This window comes from Berghia stephanieae, chromosome 15, assembly GCF_034508935.2.
Source record: "Berghia stephanieae isolate SIO BIC M18660-M18661 chromosome 15, UCSD_Bste_1.3, whole genome shotgun sequence".
Classification (NCBI taxonomy): domain Eukaryota; kingdom Metazoa; phylum Mollusca; class Gastropoda; order Nudibranchia; family Aeolidiidae; genus Berghia; species Berghia stephanieae.
Window position 1 is genome coordinate 21,528,558 of NC_088374.1, and position 20,000 is coordinate 21,548,557.

At 34.8% G+C, this 20,000-nt stretch overlaps 2 protein-coding genes across 2 annotated transcripts in view; one reads left to right on the top strand and one right to left on the bottom strand.

Annotated features, from left to right (window-relative positions):
* The window catches only part of LOC144960479 (uncharacterized), a 21,405-nt gene extending 2,718 nt beyond the window's left edge, over positions 1–18,687 (bottom strand). Inside the window, exons 1-4 of the mRNA XM_078893590.1 lie at positions 18,535–18,687; positions 16,789–16,879; positions 13,257–13,384; positions 7,234–7,363 (exon numbers count right to left, since the gene is read on the bottom strand). Of these exons, the coding sequence (XP_078749716.1) occupies positions 7,234–7,363; positions 13,257–13,384; positions 16,789–16,879; positions 18,535–18,574 (389 nt within the window). The 5' untranslated portion in view covers positions 18,575–18,687. The remainder of the gene's footprint in view (positions 1–7,233; positions 7,364–13,256; positions 13,385–16,788; positions 16,880–18,534) is intronic.
* Positions 1–20,000, top strand: part of LOC144960264 (uncharacterized) — a 41,670-nt gene that overhangs the window by 19,023 nt on the left and 2,647 nt on the right. The window contains exon 4 of the mRNA XM_078893302.1: positions 19,880–20,000. This exon is cut by the window's right edge and continues 2,647 nt beyond it. Within this exon, the coding sequence (XP_078749428.1) occupies positions 19,880–20,000 (121 nt within the window). The remainder of the gene's footprint in view (positions 1–19,879) is intronic.

A 20,000-nucleotide genomic window follows, 5' to 3' on the forward strand; every position in this document is an offset into this window, starting at 1 on the left:
CTGTCTGTTTGCCTCGACACACGGGTACCCTCTGTAAAAGAAGATATTTAGCTCATTTTGGCTAAGTGACGACAATTTAATAGAAGAATAAGAATGACAGTCTTCATGATAGAATCTTCCATTGCCACTGGCGTGATCCTCTGGGACTGGGACTGGAGCTGGGACTGGGACTGGGACTGGGACTGGGATAGGGACTGGGGCTGGAACAGGGACTGGGACAGGGACTGGGACAGGGACTGGGATAGGGACTGGGACTGGGGCTGGGACTGGGGCTGGGAAAGGGACTGGGGCTGGGAAAGGGACTGGGACAGGGACTGGGACGGGGACAGGGACTGGGACAGGGACAGGGACTGGGACAGGGACTGGGACTGGGGCTGGGACTGGGGCTGGGACAGGGACAGGGACTGGGACTGGGATCGGGACTGGGACAGGGACTGGGACAGGGACTGGGATAGGGACTGGGACTGGGGCTGGCACTGGGACTGGGACAGGGACTGGGACTGCCCCATTGGCAATGGAAGAATCTATCATGAAGACTGTCATTCTTATTCTTCTATTAAATTGTCGTCACTGAGCCAACATGAGCTAAATATCTTCTGCCGTATATCCAACCTACTTTTTATCTTTAAAATGTTAAGAAGGATATTTTTCATCACCTTCTTAACCATCTCATGATAGATGGAATGAGAAAGACAATTCGATAGGTGTACAGAGAAGGTCATAGTACTGAAACAACACTTCATGAATCATCAATGACCTCATCAAAAGTGCTGATTCCAACAAAGCAAATGAATTGTGCCTTTTGGATATTTCTGCAGCGTTTGACACCATTTGTGACCCTCCGCCTCGAAACGGTATTAAGTCGGATTTTTCAATTTTGGGTTTTTGGTACCCAATCACAGCTTATTTTATGCTTTAAAATTTGATACCAGATTTATACAATTCTGATTATTTATTGTCGAGATATGACTGTTTGAAGTAGAGAGAGTGTGAAAACCAAGTTTTAAGAAAATCGACTTTGAAGTGAGGCACCGGGGGGGGGGGGGGGGGGGGGGGGGGGGAAACGCCGAAAATTGCTCACTTTTTCAAGAATTTTTGATATTTAAATAAAGAATCAATGAAATAAGAATTAATAATGTTAAATGTTTGTCTTATTTAATAGAGAAGATACGATTTCAAAATGCCAATAGTTAAAGAAGGTTGAAATTTGAAAGTACAGTTTTGAAACTACGTGAAGCCGGGTGGGCAGGGAACGAATTATCAAGAAAGAGGATTAGAGAGGAAGAGAGAGAATGAGAGAGTAAAATACACACACACACACACACACACACAAAACAGACACACGTGAGAGAGAGAGAAAGAGAGAGATATAGAGAAAAAGAGGAGCGAGAGGGGGAGGGGAGAGAGACCGCTTGGGAAATATAATAAAGAAAGAAACCTGTATAAGTGTGTGTGTGTGTGTGTGTTTGTGTGTATGTATGTGTGAAAGAAACAAAAGGGAGACGGAGAGAGTGAGGTAGACATGAAGAAAGGGATGGAGGCGGAGCAAAAAATTGTAGGGATAGTTTAAAGAAAGCATTTTGTTACAAAGTAAGTCATAGTCAATCAACTGGAAACATATTGACCAATGAGATTGCAATTAAAGAAATGGGCTGGTCAAACCAATCATTGCATTGTTTCCATTTTGAGTCAGATGACAGCTTGAGGAGGAGGGGTGGGGCTTATTGTGTAGTGACTTACATGAAAACATGTTATTGAATCTCTCAAGTTTTCCTTAGCGTTCCACCACATTGTTCATTGTCTCAAAAGAACCCCCCCCCCCCCCCCCTTTCTTTCAGTATACAAAGAAATCACGACAAAACGAACATCCATCTCTCTCTCTCTCTCTCTCTCTCTCTCTCTCTCTCTCTCTCTCTCTCTCCCTCTCTCTCTCCCTCCCTCTCTCTGTTTGTCTCTCTCTCCCCTTCATCTATCTATCTATCTATCTATCTATCTATCTATCTATCTATCTATCTATCTATCTATCTATCTATCTATCTGTCTGTCTGTCTGTCTATCTATCTATCTATCTATCTATCTATCTATCTATCTATCTATCTATCTATCTATCTATCTATCTATCTATCTATCTATCTATCTATCTATCTATCTATCTATTTATCTATCTATCTATTTATCTATCTATCTGTCTATCTGTCAGTCTGTCTGTTTATCTATCCATTTCATTTTTTAGTTACAGTTCATTAATTGTTGAAGGCTCTATCTATTATTCTGCTTTTGTACTTAAAATTAAATGTTTATCCTACAACAATCTCTGTAAGTGTAAGATTAGGCAACTGTTGTCCTATTAAGTCTTAGCATATCCTATAATTTCATGAATAATTAAAGAGGGACAGAGGAGGACCCCACCTCATTCATTACCCAATGCAGCGAGACAAAGATAAAAAAGCACGTGGTGTGTATCAAAATGCACAAACACACACGTATGTAACACACGCATGCTGACGTCATGAAGCATCGCACGAGCATTATGGCCTACAGCCACAGCGCATGTGATGAGCGTTGACCAATCAGAATCATTCATTTGTAAGGTTGTCGGGGAAAAACCTAGACTTGTTTACAGTTTTTAAAGTTCATTATTGGTTGAAGAATGAAATTGTGGACACAGTCATGCTTTCTCTGAGATAGATAAAGACACGCCCTTTGCTGTGATATCTTACATCTTATTGGTGGAGAAAAAGACTCGGTATTACTTAGCTTTGGAAAGGGTGGCTCTCTGAGAGAAAGTCAACTCTCGTTTTGAATGTGCCACTGATAGTTGCATTTTTAAACTTCAAATTTATATAACTTATCGTCAATGTTTATGTTGAATTATTATGTTTCCATGTAGAAAAATGATTGTAGTTTCTGAAGCAACCAAAAACTAAAATTTGATCATTTTGACCATTTCCACTTTAAAACCGGTTTTCTTCGTTTTCCAAATCCCGACTTAATACCGGTTCGAGGCGGAGGGTCACATTTACCAGAACTATCTGGTTATGCGTCTTGATTAGAAACCGTCAGAACAAGTGGAGTTGGCTTGTCATGGTTTGAATCTTATCGGATTGATTGTTGTGAGTCTATCTTGATTAATGATGTCAAATCGCATAAAAATGTCTAGAAAGTTGAAGGGCCCATAGCTCAATGCTGGGTCATGTTCTCTTATGATTTTTGAGAAGCTTCTTTCTTCTGTTATTACTAAACGTAATCTGTCAAATCAGTACAATGCTGACGACAACAAGAAATGAAGTGAGTAAGAAAGTGCCAGAGGACAATAGAGAAAAAACATTTCCTGGAGGCGATGGGGGCTCGAACCCGCGACATTACTGGTACGACAACTCTGCCTGGCCAGGGAGATCATGACTCTACCGTATGAGCTATCCACGATCACAAAAAAGATCGCTTTTAACCCTAGTCTTTATTAGAGCTTTCTCTCCCCGACTTCTTGGGGTCACGGGTTCAACCCACACAAACGCAGCGAAGTTAGTTAGCTAGCATTTCAGCTTAATAGCCAATATTCGCAACACAAACATGTAACATAGAAACGATTGAGACACGAGTATGCTCCGGTATTTGGGGTGAATTGAGCTAGAGAAAGATAGCTTGCTGATGGCCTCGTAACACAGCTGATATTAAAACTAGGTATTTTTCGGGTATGAAGCAAAGACCACACTGCCCCTTGCCATCACACGTCATGGCACAATGTACTGTTTCCTCGAACTACGGTTTCCTCGAACGTTTATGCATGTCCGCGAGGAGATCAAGAAAACCGTGCTGGAGTGTAGTTTAATTTTTAGAAACTATAAATTTACATCCAGTCTCTCCTTCATTAATCAAACTAGTATCCAGTAGAGAAAAGAAATATTTACAAGATCAGATTTGCAAGATTGACTACTTTAAATCATGAAATGTGGCAATCCTCCGTACACCAGGGAACTTTTGAACACCGTGAACAGTAACATCGGTGAACTATCATTTGAGTTGTCATCGCCCCGATCCGCAATTTCTTTCCACAACCATTTAGATGCTCAAAGTATCTTGACGCAAGGCAAAGCGCTAGACAAATGCCCTACGGTATATCCTTTGCCTCCTCCTCCTCCTCCTCCTCCTCCTCCTCCTCCTCCTCCTCCTCTTCTTCTTCTTCTTCTTCTTCTTCTTCTTCTTCTTCTTCTTCTTCTTCTTCTTCATCATTAACATAATGATGTTTCGCATGAGGACTAATAAAAGAAACATTGTGATTATTTACATTTTTGATATGTTACAATGTACAAGTGACTTGGTCCTAATTTTAAAATTTGCTGACGACATTGCCCTTCAAGGGTTAATATTTAAAGATGATGAAACGGCATACAGATCTGAGATCTACAGATTTGTTGGTTGGTGTGAAGATAACTCCCTGAAATTAAATGTAGGAAAAACCAAAGAAATGATTTTTGATTTTAGAAAGAACACAAATTTATTCAGTCCGCTCAAAATTAACAATCAAGCTGTTGAGCAAGTTTCGGTTTACAAATATTTGGGTATTTTAATTGACAATAAATTGCAGTGGGATTTACAAACCGATGCTGTTATCTCTTTATTGATCAAAAGAATGCATTTTATTCGTAAACTTTCAGAATTTGACATAGACAAAACGTTATGCACCCTTTTTTATATATCCGTTTTGGAGACCGTAATTACTTTTTGTATTAAAACGTGGTGTGGAAATGCCAGTATTTATGACGTTAAGAAAATTGTTCGGATAATTGATAAAGCCAATTTCCAATGTCGAAGAACTGTTCAAGAGATTTTGTCTAAGTAAAATGGAGAAAGTTATGAAGGATCACCCCCTTCACAAATAATATATTAAGTTCTCCATGAGGAGCCGTCGCCTTAATTCTATGAAAACAAAGACAATAAGTCACCTTAATTCATTTTCTCCCACACTGGGTTCGAATTTTTAACGCGCAACTGTGATTTAAATTAAATACTATTTTTTAAATATACAAACACACGTTCGGACTAGAGGCCATAGGTATGGACTATCTCGATTTATCAAATTAATATATAAAGTGTCGCTATTGGTTCTTGGTTGTATATTTTTTACATTTTTGTGCATTTGCATATGGGTTCAAACCGGGGTCATTGGGACAACATGTTTTGCTTTGTAAAATTTTATATATATACTAGTGATCAAAAGAAAGTATACACTTGTTTTGCCTACAGAATTGGTCTGAAATATTGTTCTGGTTTATTTAAAACCTATGTGTAATCATAGTACTATCATTTATCTTTCATTTTGTTATAATTTATAACGTTTATGGTTGATCTTGTATGCAACATAGACTTTTTAAAACATGACCTTCAAAAAGGGAAGTAACATGTCAAAACATACACTATAATTTTGACAAACAATGACATTTTAATAAAATTACTTGCGTTCAATTCATTTGAAGTGAATGTGAATCTAATCGAGTATGTCACCCGTTCGCTCCAATCACAGCATTGCATCTCCTACGCATGGAATTGGTCAATCTGGCCAGCTGGTGTTGAGGAATGTTTTTCCAAGATGTTCTTATAGCCTGGAACAGTTGTTCATTTTGCGGTTCTAATGAAAGAACTTGGCGGCCGATTATGTTCCACTTATGTTCTATCGGATTTAGATGGGGGGATATTGCAGGCCACAGGCTGATAACGTTCACATTATTTACTGCTATAAAATCCATTGTTACAATAGCTCGGTGGGATGGTGCATTGTCGTGTTGAAGTTAAAATTTAGGATGTTCATGAAAAAATGGAATAACATGGGGTTGTAAAATGTGCTGGATGTACATTGCACCGGTTAGGAATGCATTTACTTTGACTAGAGGTGTCTTATAGTCTCTGCTTATTCCACCCCACACCATCATTTGTCCATATCCTCTGTTGGGGATTCCAAGACTCTAGAATCGTAAAATCTTCGGTAACAACGTAATCTACCGTCATTTCTTCCAATCATAAAGCGTGATTAATCTGAGAAGAGAACAAATGACGCATACGTTGTCCGGCGCAGATGAGTACGGGCCCCACTGAAGACGGGCCAGCCAGAAGAGAACAAATTAATGACCACGCATGCGTTGTCCAGCGCAGATGAGCACTGGCCCACTGAAGATGGGCCAACCGGTGATGTGCTCTAAGAAGTTGTCGCATCAACGGACGTTTGTGATAATGTCATGCTCTTTAAGTCTGCGACGAACAGTGTGTCGACTAATTCCTGCACCTGGGAACTCTAGCGCAGTTTCAGTTGCCGTCCTAAAACAATCCCGTATATGTAGGATGCGTATAAAACGGTCCTCACCTTGTTTTGTTACTCGTGGCCTGCCAGTTCGATTTCGGTCCCTTACCGTTTGTGTTATTTCAAATCGATCCACTAAGGAATATACAGTTCTCCTTATGATATAAAACATTCTTGCGACATTGGTCACAGACTGTCCAGCTTGAAGATGACCAATGGCACGTGCACGTTGTTCTAAACTAAGTCGTGGCATCGCGTAGATTAATGGATGGTATTCTGTATTGTGTTTTCCTGCCTTGAAAATAGTTCAAGAAGACACGGATGGCAAAATAATTAATATACACACTTCCTGTCCACAGTAAGGGGCTAAAAGGTTATTTTAGCACGTGCGGGACGTGGTGAGCGAATTTCAGGTCAAAAACAAAAACATCGACTATCGGTACACAGAGAGGCTAATGGTAAACAACTGAGTGGAAAATCATTAGCCTACGTCAACGGAAAAAGTAACGACGATTTTAAATGTGTATACTTTCTTTTTATCGCACGTATATATATATATATATATATATATATATATATATATATATATATATATATATACATCATCGCCATAGATTCTCAACTTTGTGTTTATACATTTTTATGCATGCTACGTCTGTAAACGAAATCCCATTTTTGATGAATAAAATATATTATTATTATTATTATTATTATTATTATTATTATTATTATTATTATTATTATTATATTATTATTATTATTATTATTATATTATTATTATTATATCATCATCATCATCATCATCATCATGAAAACAACACACCTATAACACCAAAAACAACAAATGAAACAAACAGAACATGAAATTCAACACCAACGGAGAGACTGATGAATCACTGGGGAAAAAACAAATTCTGAGATCAAACACAAAGATCATTTACCGGCGATAGATTGGACACATACGCTTCTTTGCTTCTGGTGACTGATCTTTGTAATGTTCCTGTAGGTCGCTTGGAACAGGAGCCCAACAATTATCTTCTTCGAAAAACCAACACTTTCCATCTGGCAAACCTACAAGGATGAATGGAAATAAGAAACTATTAATCAATTCACTGCCGTAATCTTGAAATATACGTATTAAAAAAAAAATTGGCCATAAAACTCGTCCTTCAAATTGAATATCGATCGATTACAATGCCAGCCCCCCCCCCCCCCCCCCCATTTTTACAATTCAAAACAAGTTTTCCATCACTATTGAAATGATTTGTGGTTAAGGTTTCAGGAAGATGTTATAAGCAGTTACAATAATATAATCACGCTTTTTGTAAAAAGATGGAATTTGACTCAGGCGGTTTTTTTTTTGTTTTGTTTTGTTTGGAGTATTTTTGACGCAAAAATTGGAAGAAGAAAAAAAAACGGGTTACAATCGCTTGTGTGTTGTCAAATTTCTTCCTATTTACAAAAAGCTCAAGTTTATTGTAATGGCTTCTGACAACTTCCTGAAATTTTCACGCAAGAATATGTATGGAAAACCATGCAAAAATTGATGTTTCTATCATTTTGAGTTTTTAAGCTACACTCCATTGTCTATATCAATTCGATACGATATAGCAGAAACATTGATATTTTAACAAGAAACAATTATGATCACTTCCCTCGTTTGATCTTATCTAAGGAAACGGTGACTTCTATTATTCGCAGCCCGATTGCTGCATTTATAATCGCAACATGTATGAAGCATGATGGTTTATTAACTATAAGCAAATAACTCCGTGAGAAATATCTGTTGAAAAGTCGATTGATTTTGAATCGACGAGATTGAAATAGCGAAAGATAATGCCTCGCATAACTAATCATTAGACAAGAAGAGTGTATTGACAGCCCAATCTTCCTATTCATCAAATGAAAAGAGCTACTTCCGGTATTACAACAGCAGATCGACCAACGGGAAATTTCTCTTCGTTGGCCATCTAGTCATATCTATGGCTGGGGCCTATCGGCGGCTGACAGTAGTAGCGTTGGTGGAAGGGACTCTTTGAGTGATAGCACTGGCGGTCGGGAATCAGTGGTTAATAGCAATAGCGCTGGTGGTAGGGACTCTGTGGCTAACAGTAATAGCCCTGATTGTTGGGACTCCGTGTGTGATAGCACAAATAAAATAAAAGGTCTGACAACAGGTCCACAGTTAAAATGCTAAAACTAAAACAATTATAAGGTGAAGCTACCACGAGGCACGAGGAACGTCGCGTGAAAGGTCTCCTGTACTGACTGGAAGTATTAGTAGTATGTAGTAGTTATAGTAGTAGTAGTAATAGTAGTATGTAGTAGTTATAGTAGTAGTAGTAATAGTAGTATGTAGTAGTTATAGTAGTAGTAGTGATAGTAGTATGTAGTAGTTATAGTAGTAGTAGTGATAGTAGTATGTCGTAGTTATAGTAGTAGTAGTGATAGTAGTATGTAGTAGTTATAGTAGTAGTAGTGATAGTAGTATGTAGTAGTTATAGTAGTAGTAGTGATAGTAGTGTGTCGTAGTTATAGTAGTAGTAGTGATAGTAGTATGTAGTAGTTATAGTAGTAGTAGTAGTAATAGTAGTATGTAGTAGTTATAGTAGTAGTAGTGATAGTAGTGTGTCGTAGTTATAGTAGTAGTAGTGATAGTAGTATGTAGTAGTTATAGTAGTAGTAGTAGTAATAGTAGTATGTAGTAGTTATAGTAGTAGTAGTAATAGTAGTATGTAGTAGTTATAGTAGTAGTATTGATAGTAGTATGTAGTAGTTATAGTAGTAGTAGTAGTAATAGTAGTATGTAGTAGTTATAGTAGTAGTAGTGATAGTAGTTATAGTAGTAGTAGTGATAGTAGTGTGTCGTAGTTATAGTAGTAGTAGTAGTGATAGTAGTATGTAGTAGTTATAGTAGTAGTAGTGATAGTAGTATGTAGTAGCTATAGTAGTAGTAGTAGTGATAGTAGTATGTAGTAGTTATAGTAGTAGTAGTAGTGATAGTAGTGTGTCGTAGTTATAGTAGTAGTAGTGATAGTAGTATGTCGTAGTTTAGTTATATGTAGTATGTAGTAGTTTAGTATAGTAGTGATAGTATGTAGTTTATAGTAGTAGTAGTGATAGTAGTATGTAGTAGTTATAGTAGTAGTAGTGATAGTAGTGTGTCGTAGTTATAGTAGTAGTAGTGATAGTAGTATGTCGTAGTTATAGTAGTAGTAGTGATAGTAGTATTTAGTAGTTATAGTATAGTAGTAGTGATAGTAGTATGTACGTAGTTTATAGTAGTATAGTGATAAGTAGTTTAGTATAGTAGTAGTTAATAGTAGTAGTAGTAGTGATAGTAGTATGTCGTAGTTATAGTAGTAGTAGTGATAGTAGTATGTAGTAGCTATAGTAGTAGTAGTAGTGATAGTAGTATGTAGTAGTTATAGTAGTAGTAGTAGTGATAGTAGTATGTAGTAGTTATAGTAGTAGTAGTGATAGTAGTATGTAGTAGTTATAGTAGTAGTAGTGATAGTAGTATGTAGTAGTTATAGTAGTAGTAGTGATAGTAGTATGTAGTAGTTATAGTAGTAGTAGTGATAGTAGTATGTAGTAGTTATAGTAGTAGTAGTAGTGATAGTAGTGTGTCGTAGTTATAGTAGTAGTAGTGATAGTAGTATGTCGTAGTTATAGTAGTAGTAGTAGTGATAGTAGTATGTAGTAGTTATAGTAGTAGTAGTGATAGTAGTATGTAGTAGTTATAGTAGTAGTAGTGATAGTAGTGTGTCGTAGTTATAGTAGTAGTAGTGATAGTAGTATGTCGTAGTTATAGTAGTAGTAGTGATAGTAGTATTTAGTAGTTATAGTAGTAGTAGTGATAGTAGTATGTCGTAGTTATAGTAGTAGTAGTGATAGTAGTATGTAGTAGTTATAGTAGTAGTAGTGATAGTAGTATGTGTAGTTATAGTAGTAGTAGTGATAGTAGTATGTAGTAGTTATAGTAGTAGTAGTGATAGTATGTAGTATTATAGAGATTAGTAGTATAGTTATGTATTAGTTAGTAAGTTGATAGTAGTATGTAGTAGTATAGTATGTATAGTAGTTTATAGTTATAGTTAGTAGTAAGTAGTTTATAGTTTAGTGTATGATAGTAGTATGTAGTATAAGTAGTAGTAGTGATAGTAGTTGTCGTAGTTATAGTAGTATGTAGTAGTGTCGTAGTATAGTAGTAGTGTATAGTATAGTAGTATGTAGTAGTAGTAGTAGTATGTAGTAGTGATAGTAGTAGTAGTGATAGTAGTATGTAGTAGTTATAGTAGTAGTAGTATGTAGTAGTTATAGTAGTAGTAGTCACTGGCGGTCGGTCTATAGAGCGAAGTTGTTTTGTGCCGCCCAATAAATTTTTTTTTAAATTTAGCAAATACTGCTTTTCGTCTCAATTTTTGCATATGCTGCTTTCTGCTTAACACTCGCACATCTCTCCTAGCCATGATAGGTACCTGTACCTACTGTACGACACGAAGGTTGTGCGTCATCACAGACGGCTCTCTTTTTCTTGTTGTCCCACGCGAGGCGAGATAACGTGCGACAATGAGCTGAGGGTGGGGCATGGGGTTTACCATGAGCCAAACAGTCAACAGGCCGCCCAAGTATTTTATATAAAAGTCTGTTTTCTTCTGTTTTAAAACCACGGTTATCCACTTCCCACCACAAACAACTGATACTCTTTAAAATAACTAGGTCAGGCCGGCAAATTTAGTTTTGCACACCTTGAGGTCTCACTTGGGAGAAATCAAAGCCATATCAGTTTTTTCATTGGAAGAACAGGTTTGTTGTAATCAAAACATTCGGATGAAGAAAATGTCAATAAATATAGATCTTATGCTATTCGTTTTGCTCAAATGGATTTTAATCATCAATAAGAATATTACACAAATCATTCACCGAGTAGAGTCCCTTGATGCTATAAATAAGAATCCCAGTCCATTAACCCGACACAAACAGTGGTTCAACTTGTAGTTATGTTATTGTCTTTGGAGTAGATAAGTAGTGCACGGAGGTTGGATTTTCTATTCCTTCTATTAATAACTGTTAACACAGTTGATCTTCGAAGGAAGAAATTTTATATGACAATCTTCTTCTTCTTCTTCGTTCCCGTATATGACAGTCTAATTGCTGTTGTCATGTTGTCATGTTGTTCTTTTTTTAAAAAAATGATATTCACAAATCTCAATGCACAGACGTGTATCGCAATCCATACCGAAACAACTATGAAAGGATCAATAGACTTCAATGATCGGGTGATATACATTTTTTTTCTCTAGAGGTAAATCGACAAATGGACCTCTTTTACATAATATATGCCCATCGTAAATACCAGCTACGTGAGTATATCTCTTTAAAATTTAAACCACACTTGCCCCCCCCCCCCGTTTTTTCACACAATATACACACATTCTAAAAAAAATAAACCCACTAGAACATTGATTTTGCGCAATATCCACTGAGTGAGCTCAAGACACTTCAAAAGGGCTCCTGAGCCAATAGCAAATTGAAGACGAGACATGATGCCTGTTGGGCGAGATAACATTTTCCTCCAACACAGACAACACTGCTTCCGGTCTGGTACTCATTTTACACCTGAGTACGGTAAGAGAATGTTTTTGATCCATGCCGCCTTAAATAAACAGCCAACAACCGCCCCTGGTAGTTGTGATAGTAGTACGTAGTAGTTATAGTAGTAGTAGTAGTGATAGTAGTAGTAGTGATAGTAGTAGTAGTGATAGTAGTAGAAGAAGCAGAAGATGAGCATGATCAGGTTCAACAAGTCCGTGTCTAGATTTGGAGAGTGAGAGTGAGTGAAGTGAGAGTTGAGTCCAGACGATAGAATTTATACTCCCATTTCATTTTATTTGTTTTCAACGTTTATTTGTTTATTGTTGTGCTGGAGAAGTGATTGTAACCGAAACATCCATTGTCTGTATTGTTCCCATCCGAAGCCTCTCCATTATTTCTCTTTCCTGAGTATTTTCACGATACCGGGTTTCAGCTTCAGGCAGCTCCCACCGCTCTCTACTTTTCAGTGAGAGTGAGAGGGATGTGGAATGAGTTACCATGTAATTAAAGATAGAAAATTGTCGTATCGAGTTAACTTACCTTTTGTGTGAGAGTGAGAGGGATGTGGAATGAGTCACCATGTAATTAAAGATAGAAAATTGTCGTATCGAGTTAACTTACCTTTTGTGTGAGAGTGAGATGGATGTGGAATGAGTTACCATGTAATTAAAGATAGAAAATTGTCGTATCGAGTTAACTTACCTTTTGTGTGAGAGTTAGAGGGATGTGGAATGAGTTACCTTGTAATTAAAGAAAGAAAATTGTCGTATCGAGTTAACTTACCTTTTGTGTGATAGTGAGAGGGATGTGGAATGAGTTACCATTTAATTAAAGAAAGAAAATTGTCGTATCGAGTTAACTTACCTTTTGTGTGAGAGTGAGAGGGATGTGGAATGAGTTACCATGTAATTAAAGAAAGAAAATTGTCGTATCGAGTTAACTTACCTTTTGTGTGAGAGTGAGATGGATGTGGAATGAGTTACCTTGTAATTAAAGAAAGAAAATTGTCGTATCGAGTTAACTTACCTTTTGTGTGAGAGTGAGAGGGATGTGGAATGAGTTACCTTGTAATTAAAGAAAGAAAATTGTCGTATCGAGTTAACTTACCTTTTGTTGACTTTTTATGAAAAGAACATCGTTCTATTCTTCGATTTTTCTTCAAATCCAATAAAAGATGTCTCGTTTACCGAACGGGCATTTATCGAAAACGCCATTTTGTTAATGAAGAAAAGCTTCAGAAATCTCACTAGTGTAACGTTCCACACATAAGAGTGCTGGGAGTACAGACAGGTAAAGGTGGTTGATATTCGTAATCGTATGGTCACTTCGATAAAAGAAAAACCCACCCAATATATTAGATTTTTACCTGGGCATCGGTCTATCCTGTATCTCCAATTCTTCATTCTCCTTTGTATACTAGCTTTTAGTCTGCTGTCCTGATCAGTGCAATCTGATTGAATATCTTCTAAACACTCAACTATTCTCTCAGAGTAACTAATGGAAATCAAATTATTGAAGATTATAAACAACATTAAGTGTGATTGGACGGTATAAACAAAAACATGATGACATATTGACAATTACAAACAACTCCATTACGTATAACAGGACATTGTAATTAACATATGTCTGATTGCATATCATAAAAGACATTATGTGTGGTTAACCCTCTCCTTACCAGCTACTTTAGAATTTCCCCCAAAGATTCTTTCCCACCCAACACAAAAATAGACTTTTCTTACGCTAACAAAAAGTAACAAGTGAGCTCAACAACACAGTGTTTAGTATCAATAGCTGTTATTAAAACATTTCTTTACATTTTGTGATGTACAAGAAAAATCAGAATGAGAAAACTGTCTGTTACATCGTAACTACTGTGACGATTTTCCTTTGGGTGGTAAGGAGAGAATTAAATAATACAATTAACATATTTCTGATTGCCTATCATAAAAAAAAACATTGAATGTGCTTAGATAAATTAATTAAAATATGTCTGATGCACATTATACGAAAAACATTATGCGTGGTTCGATATCATGACTAACATATGTCTGACTGCATATCATAAAAAAACATTTTGTGAAGTTAGATAATATAATTAACATAGATATGTCTGACTGCATATCATAAAAAAACATTATGGGTGGTTAGATCATATGATTAACATAGATATGTCTGACTGCATATCATAAAATAACATTTTGTGAAGTTAGATAATATAATTAACATAGATATGTCTGACTGCATATCATAAAATAACATTTTGTGAAGTTAGATAATATAATTAACATAGATATGTCTGACTGCATATCATAAAATAACATTTTGTGAAGTTAGATAATATAATGAACATGTGTCTGATGCAAATTAATTATACAAAAAAACATTATATGTGGTTAGACAATATAATGAACATATCTATGCCTGACTGCATATCATAAAAAAAACATTTTGTGTGTTAGATAATATAATTAAAATATGCCTGATGCAAATTTCTAATTAAAAAAATCATTTTGTGTGGTTAGATATTATAATTAATATAAGTCTGATGCAAATTATTAAAAAACATTATGTGTGGTTAGATGTTATAATTAACATAAGTCTGATTTCATATCATTAAAAACATTATGTGTGATTAGAAAATATAATTATTATCTGTCTTATGCACATATTATTATCAAAAAACAATATGTGTGGTTAGATGTTATAATTAACCTAGATATGTCTGATTGCATGAAATAAACAACATTTTGTGTGATTGAACATTATAAACAACAACATTTTGTGTGACCGACTATTATAAACAACAACATTTCGTGTGATTGGATATTATAAACAACATTTCGTGTAATTGGATATTATAAACAACAACATTTCGTGTGATTGGATATTATAAACAACATTTCGTGTAATTGGATATTATAAACAACAACATTTCGTGTGATTGGATATTATAAACAACATTTCGTGTAATTGGATATTATAAACAACAACATTTGTGTGATTGGATATTATAAACAACAACATTTCGTGTGATTGGATATTATAAACAACATTTCGTGTAATTGGATATTATAAACAACAACATTTGTGTGATTGGATATTATAAACAACAACATTTCGTGTGATTGGATATTATAAACAACATTTCGTATGATTGGATATTATAAACAACAACATTTTGTGTGATTGTATATTATATACAACATTTCGTGTAATTGGATATTATAAACAACAACATTTGTGTGATTGTATATTATAAACAACAACATTTTGTGCGATTGGATATTATAAACAACATTTCGTGTGATTGGATATTATAAACAACATTTCGTGTAATTGGATATTATAAACAACAACATTTGTGTGATTGTATATTATAAACAACAACATTTTGTGCGATTGGATATTATAAACATTTCGTGTGATTGGATATTATAAGCAACAACATTTGTGTGATTGGATATTATAAACAACATTTCGTGTGATTGGACATTATAAACAACATTTCGTGTGATTGGATATTATAAACAACATTTCGAGTGATTGGACATTATATACAACATTTCGTGTGATTGGATATTATAAACAACATTTCGTGTGATTGGATATTATAAACAACATTTCGTGTGATTGGATATTATAAACAACATTTCGTGTGATTGGATATTATAAACAACATTTCGTGTGATTGGATATTATATACAACATTTCGTGTGATTGGATATTATATACAACATTTTGTGTAATTGGACATTATAAACAACAACATTTCGTGTGATTGGATATTATAAACAACAACATGTTGTGTGATTGGATATTATATAAAACATTTTGAAGAAAATGCGAAATGAAGTTAGGTTTCCAGTTTGTGGACAGCAGGATCACAAAAAAAAAGAATTAAAATAAAAATTGAGCTATTTTATACTGCAATATCCGCAAACGTCCTCAAGGCGCTTTACAAAGGGTCTCAGACTAACAACACGTAAAATGTAGAACGAGACATTCCGCCTGTTAGGCGATTTTATTATTTTCCAACAGAGACAACGAACGCTCTTAAAGGCCAGGTACTCATTTTACATCCGATTACGGTGAAAGAATGTGAGTTAAGGGCCTTTTCGAGGACTCAACTATGCGCCGAACGTGGCTCGATGTACGAAGGCGAGTACCAAATCACAAGATCACATAGTCTCACAAAAGAGACAAAACAAATCAAAATACAACTACAAAAAAAAAAAAAAAAAAAAAAACAACACACACACACCAAAAAAAAATATATATGTCGTTTTATATTTAAATAGTTCTATTTTATACAGTGTAGTTTATTCTGATTGTGCCCAAGGATCTGTACAAGAGGTTGTAGAACAAAATTAATAATTAACATGTTGATTGAGAGATGACTCCTGTAAGTCGCTAGTACAAATTTATTTAGACAAATTAATACAACCTGTGGGTTCCGTGGGGGAAATGTGAGTACAGAATGTCTTTCAGGAACTAAACATTACGCCCACAACGGCGGGATTTGAACCTTGGATATACAGAACATAGGCCAATGGGCATATCACGATTAGAAGTGTTGTATGATCATTTTGATAGCTCAGTTCATAGAACACTCGGTTCACAATCAAAGGGACCGAGATTTATCCCGGATGCAGTCGAGATTCTTGTTTTGCTTTTGGAACCCCCCCCCCCTCCCGCCCTGTCCACTTAGCAGTGATTGGGTAGCTGGCTCTGTTAGATCTGGCGGAAAGTTCTTTGGAATAGATTAGCTCCTATCCAAAAGGTAGCAAGCAATTTCTTTTGTCCGTTTAACGCTTAAAAATCAGTGATAAACTCAGACTCCAAGGTTCTTATTATCTCAGAAGGATTACAATACGATCATCTTAAGATGAACTTACTGGCAGATCCCGTCACTTGTTGAGATATTGTCGTCTATACAGCGATCAGAATTGCGTTTAGTGCATTTCTTCGATAGACATATCTGTGTTCCTGCAAAATGACCAAAAAAAATGTTTTAAATGACTATTTGATTAAGTGACTTTCAAATCTTCCTAAGTTACATCCTGGTAGAAAATGAGTTAACAATTTATTTTCAGGACTATTGCTAAACCTTTACGTCATGATGTAGCTCCTGTTGTAAGAAACATCGTGTGTAAATTTGGAAGATATCTATTCGTTGTTTTGTGTTGCATTACTGTAAGAAATTTTGGGATTTTTGGTCTCTTTTTAGCCTATTTTTTCTCACTATGTCTAAAAAAAAATAAAAAATTTGGCTTTTTTGGTGTTAATCATCAAATTAGACCTCTTACCACCTGAAAATAACAATGGAATAGCAATATTAGCATTACAATCAAAAATGGATTTTTGACTACAGGTCTCCCCTTAAGCTACTTTTTGGACTCCATAGAATCATCTTAAAATATTTGGAGTTTCAAAACTGTTAGTTTGTTGCTTCACGAGGCACACAAGACACGTAGTTTTCCCTTTAAGTCACTTAGGTTGTAATTTTGGTGCCAAAAGCGTATCGATAATATATACTCCAGGGACTTTCCGATCCCTCCAACCTGTGTGACTCCCACCACCCACTGTTGGCACATCAGTTTAGAATTGATAAAACACTCTGAACATTATTTCATAAAAAGTAGGGGGAATTGGGCTAAAACCGTGCAAATTTTTGTCGTCCATTTCAAAATTTTCTAATCTTAAAAACCTTGTATCTCAACTAATACTGATCTCTCAGAGTGGTTCTATATCATAAATTATAGGAATTTTCATATTCTACAACATATGTAATGTTCATGCTTTCAACCCTGATTTGCACAATTCAAGGGTTTTTTGGACCTAATTCCCCCTACTAAAAGCAGTAATTGAAAGTGTCTTGTCTTTTTGCATAAGAGCTAGGGGAGGTCATTGCTCAGCAGTGGAAAAGAACAAAACGAATTGAATTATCAAACAATCCGTTAAATATTGTATAAATGGTGTTGACAATGTAGAACTTTTATATCAAAAATTTTGTATGAGTAAAATCAAAAAAATATTGAACGACCAGCATCATGCACTAACACTATCTGTTATTATTTCAGGAAGGAGTTGGCGCCCGTTCTCTATCTCACCTAAGACAGAGAGACATGGAAAATCCTTTCTGTCGTCCAGTGTTAGGCTTTTTAACACCGATCAATATTTTAACGACCTAGTAATATGAATAGTAACATTAATTTATTTGTTTTGCAATACTTACAATGGCAATTTTAGCTATTTTACAGTATTGAAATTATTCCTGTATAAAGTACAACTCTGTCTGTGAAACCATTCCTTATTTACATATAATGATATATTCGATCATATTATTTTTTTATTTCACTATGTTCTAATACGTCTGTACAAAAAAATCCTGATAATAATAATAATAATAATAATAATAATAATAATAATAATAATAATAATAATAATAATAATAATAATAAAATAATAACAATAATAATAACAATTAATAATAATAATAATAATAATAATAATAATAATAATAATAATAATAATAATAATAATAATAATAATAATAATAATAATAATAATAATAATAATAATAATAATAATTCAAGGAAAAGCCTTAAATAAAATTGTCAACCTTATTATGTTCGACTTACCGATGAGTAAAGTCAGGAAAATAGAGATGAAGTACGCCATCACTATCGTGCTCAATGCTGTCGTTGAATCAAGCTGGACAGTGGAATGGTAGATGGTTTAACTGGCAATATCTCTTCTTTTTATAGTCGTTTCAAGGCCATCTAGACCCAAAGAAAAGCATTCGCAAACACACACACACACACACACACACGCATACACATGCAGACATGCACACACACACACATACCTTATCTGTCTCTCTCTACCACCCAACCCTCCCTCTCTCTCTCTCTCTCTCTCTCTCTCTCTCTCTCTCTCTCTTTCTCTCTCTTTCTCACTTTCTCTCTCTCTCACTGTCTCTCTCTCTTCTTCTTCTTCTTCTTCTTCTTCTTCTTCTTCTTCTTCTTCTTCTTCTTCTTCTTCTTCTTCTTCTTCTTCTTCTTCTTATTATTTATTATTATTATTATTATTATTATTATTATTATTATTATTATTATTATTATTATTATTATTATTATTATTATTATTATTATATCATTATTTATTATATATTATTATTATTATTATTATTATTATTATTATTATTATTATTATATTATTATTATTATTTTTTTTATTTTTTATTTTTATTTTTTTTAAAATTATTATTATTATTATTATCATTATTATTATTATTATTATTATTATTATTATTATTATTTATTATTATTATTATTATTATTATTATTATTATTATTATTATTATTGTTATTATCATTATCATCATCATCATCATCATCATCATCATCATCATCATCATCATCATCATCATCATCATCATCATCATCATCATCATCATCATTATTACTTTTTTTCCTATTATTGCTTGCTTTGCTTTAATATCGATTTTACTTACTTGATTTGTTGTTTGGAAATATTATATTCGTGTACGAGTTATCTTGGCAATTGCCTAAAAATAAACATTTGAATTGATTTGTCAAAATGGTGGGGGGGGGGGGGGGGCATTGTAATCGATCGATATTCAATTTGAAGGACGAGTTTTATGGCCAAATTTTTTTAATACGTATATGTGACCCTCCGTCTCAAAACGGTATTATGTCGGGATGATTCAGACCCCAAAAGGTGAATTTAGAGATAGATTGATGAGAAATTGGAGCTTAGAAGTTTTTGCAATGCAAGAAATAGTCTTTATACTCCACCAGAACGTACAGAAATTAAACCCAAGTTGGATATTTGTGGCTATGAATTCAATTTCCCTTACCGAGTGGATCCCGACATAATACCGCTTCGATACGGTGGGTCACATATTTCATGATTACGGCGGTGAATTGATTAATACTTTCTTATTTCCATGCATCCTTTTAGGTTTGCCAGATGGAAAGTGTTGGTTTTTGGAAGAAGATAATTGTTGGGCTCCTGTTCCAAGCGACCTACAGGAACATTACAAAGATCAGTCACCAGAAGCAAAGAAGCGTATGTGTCCAAT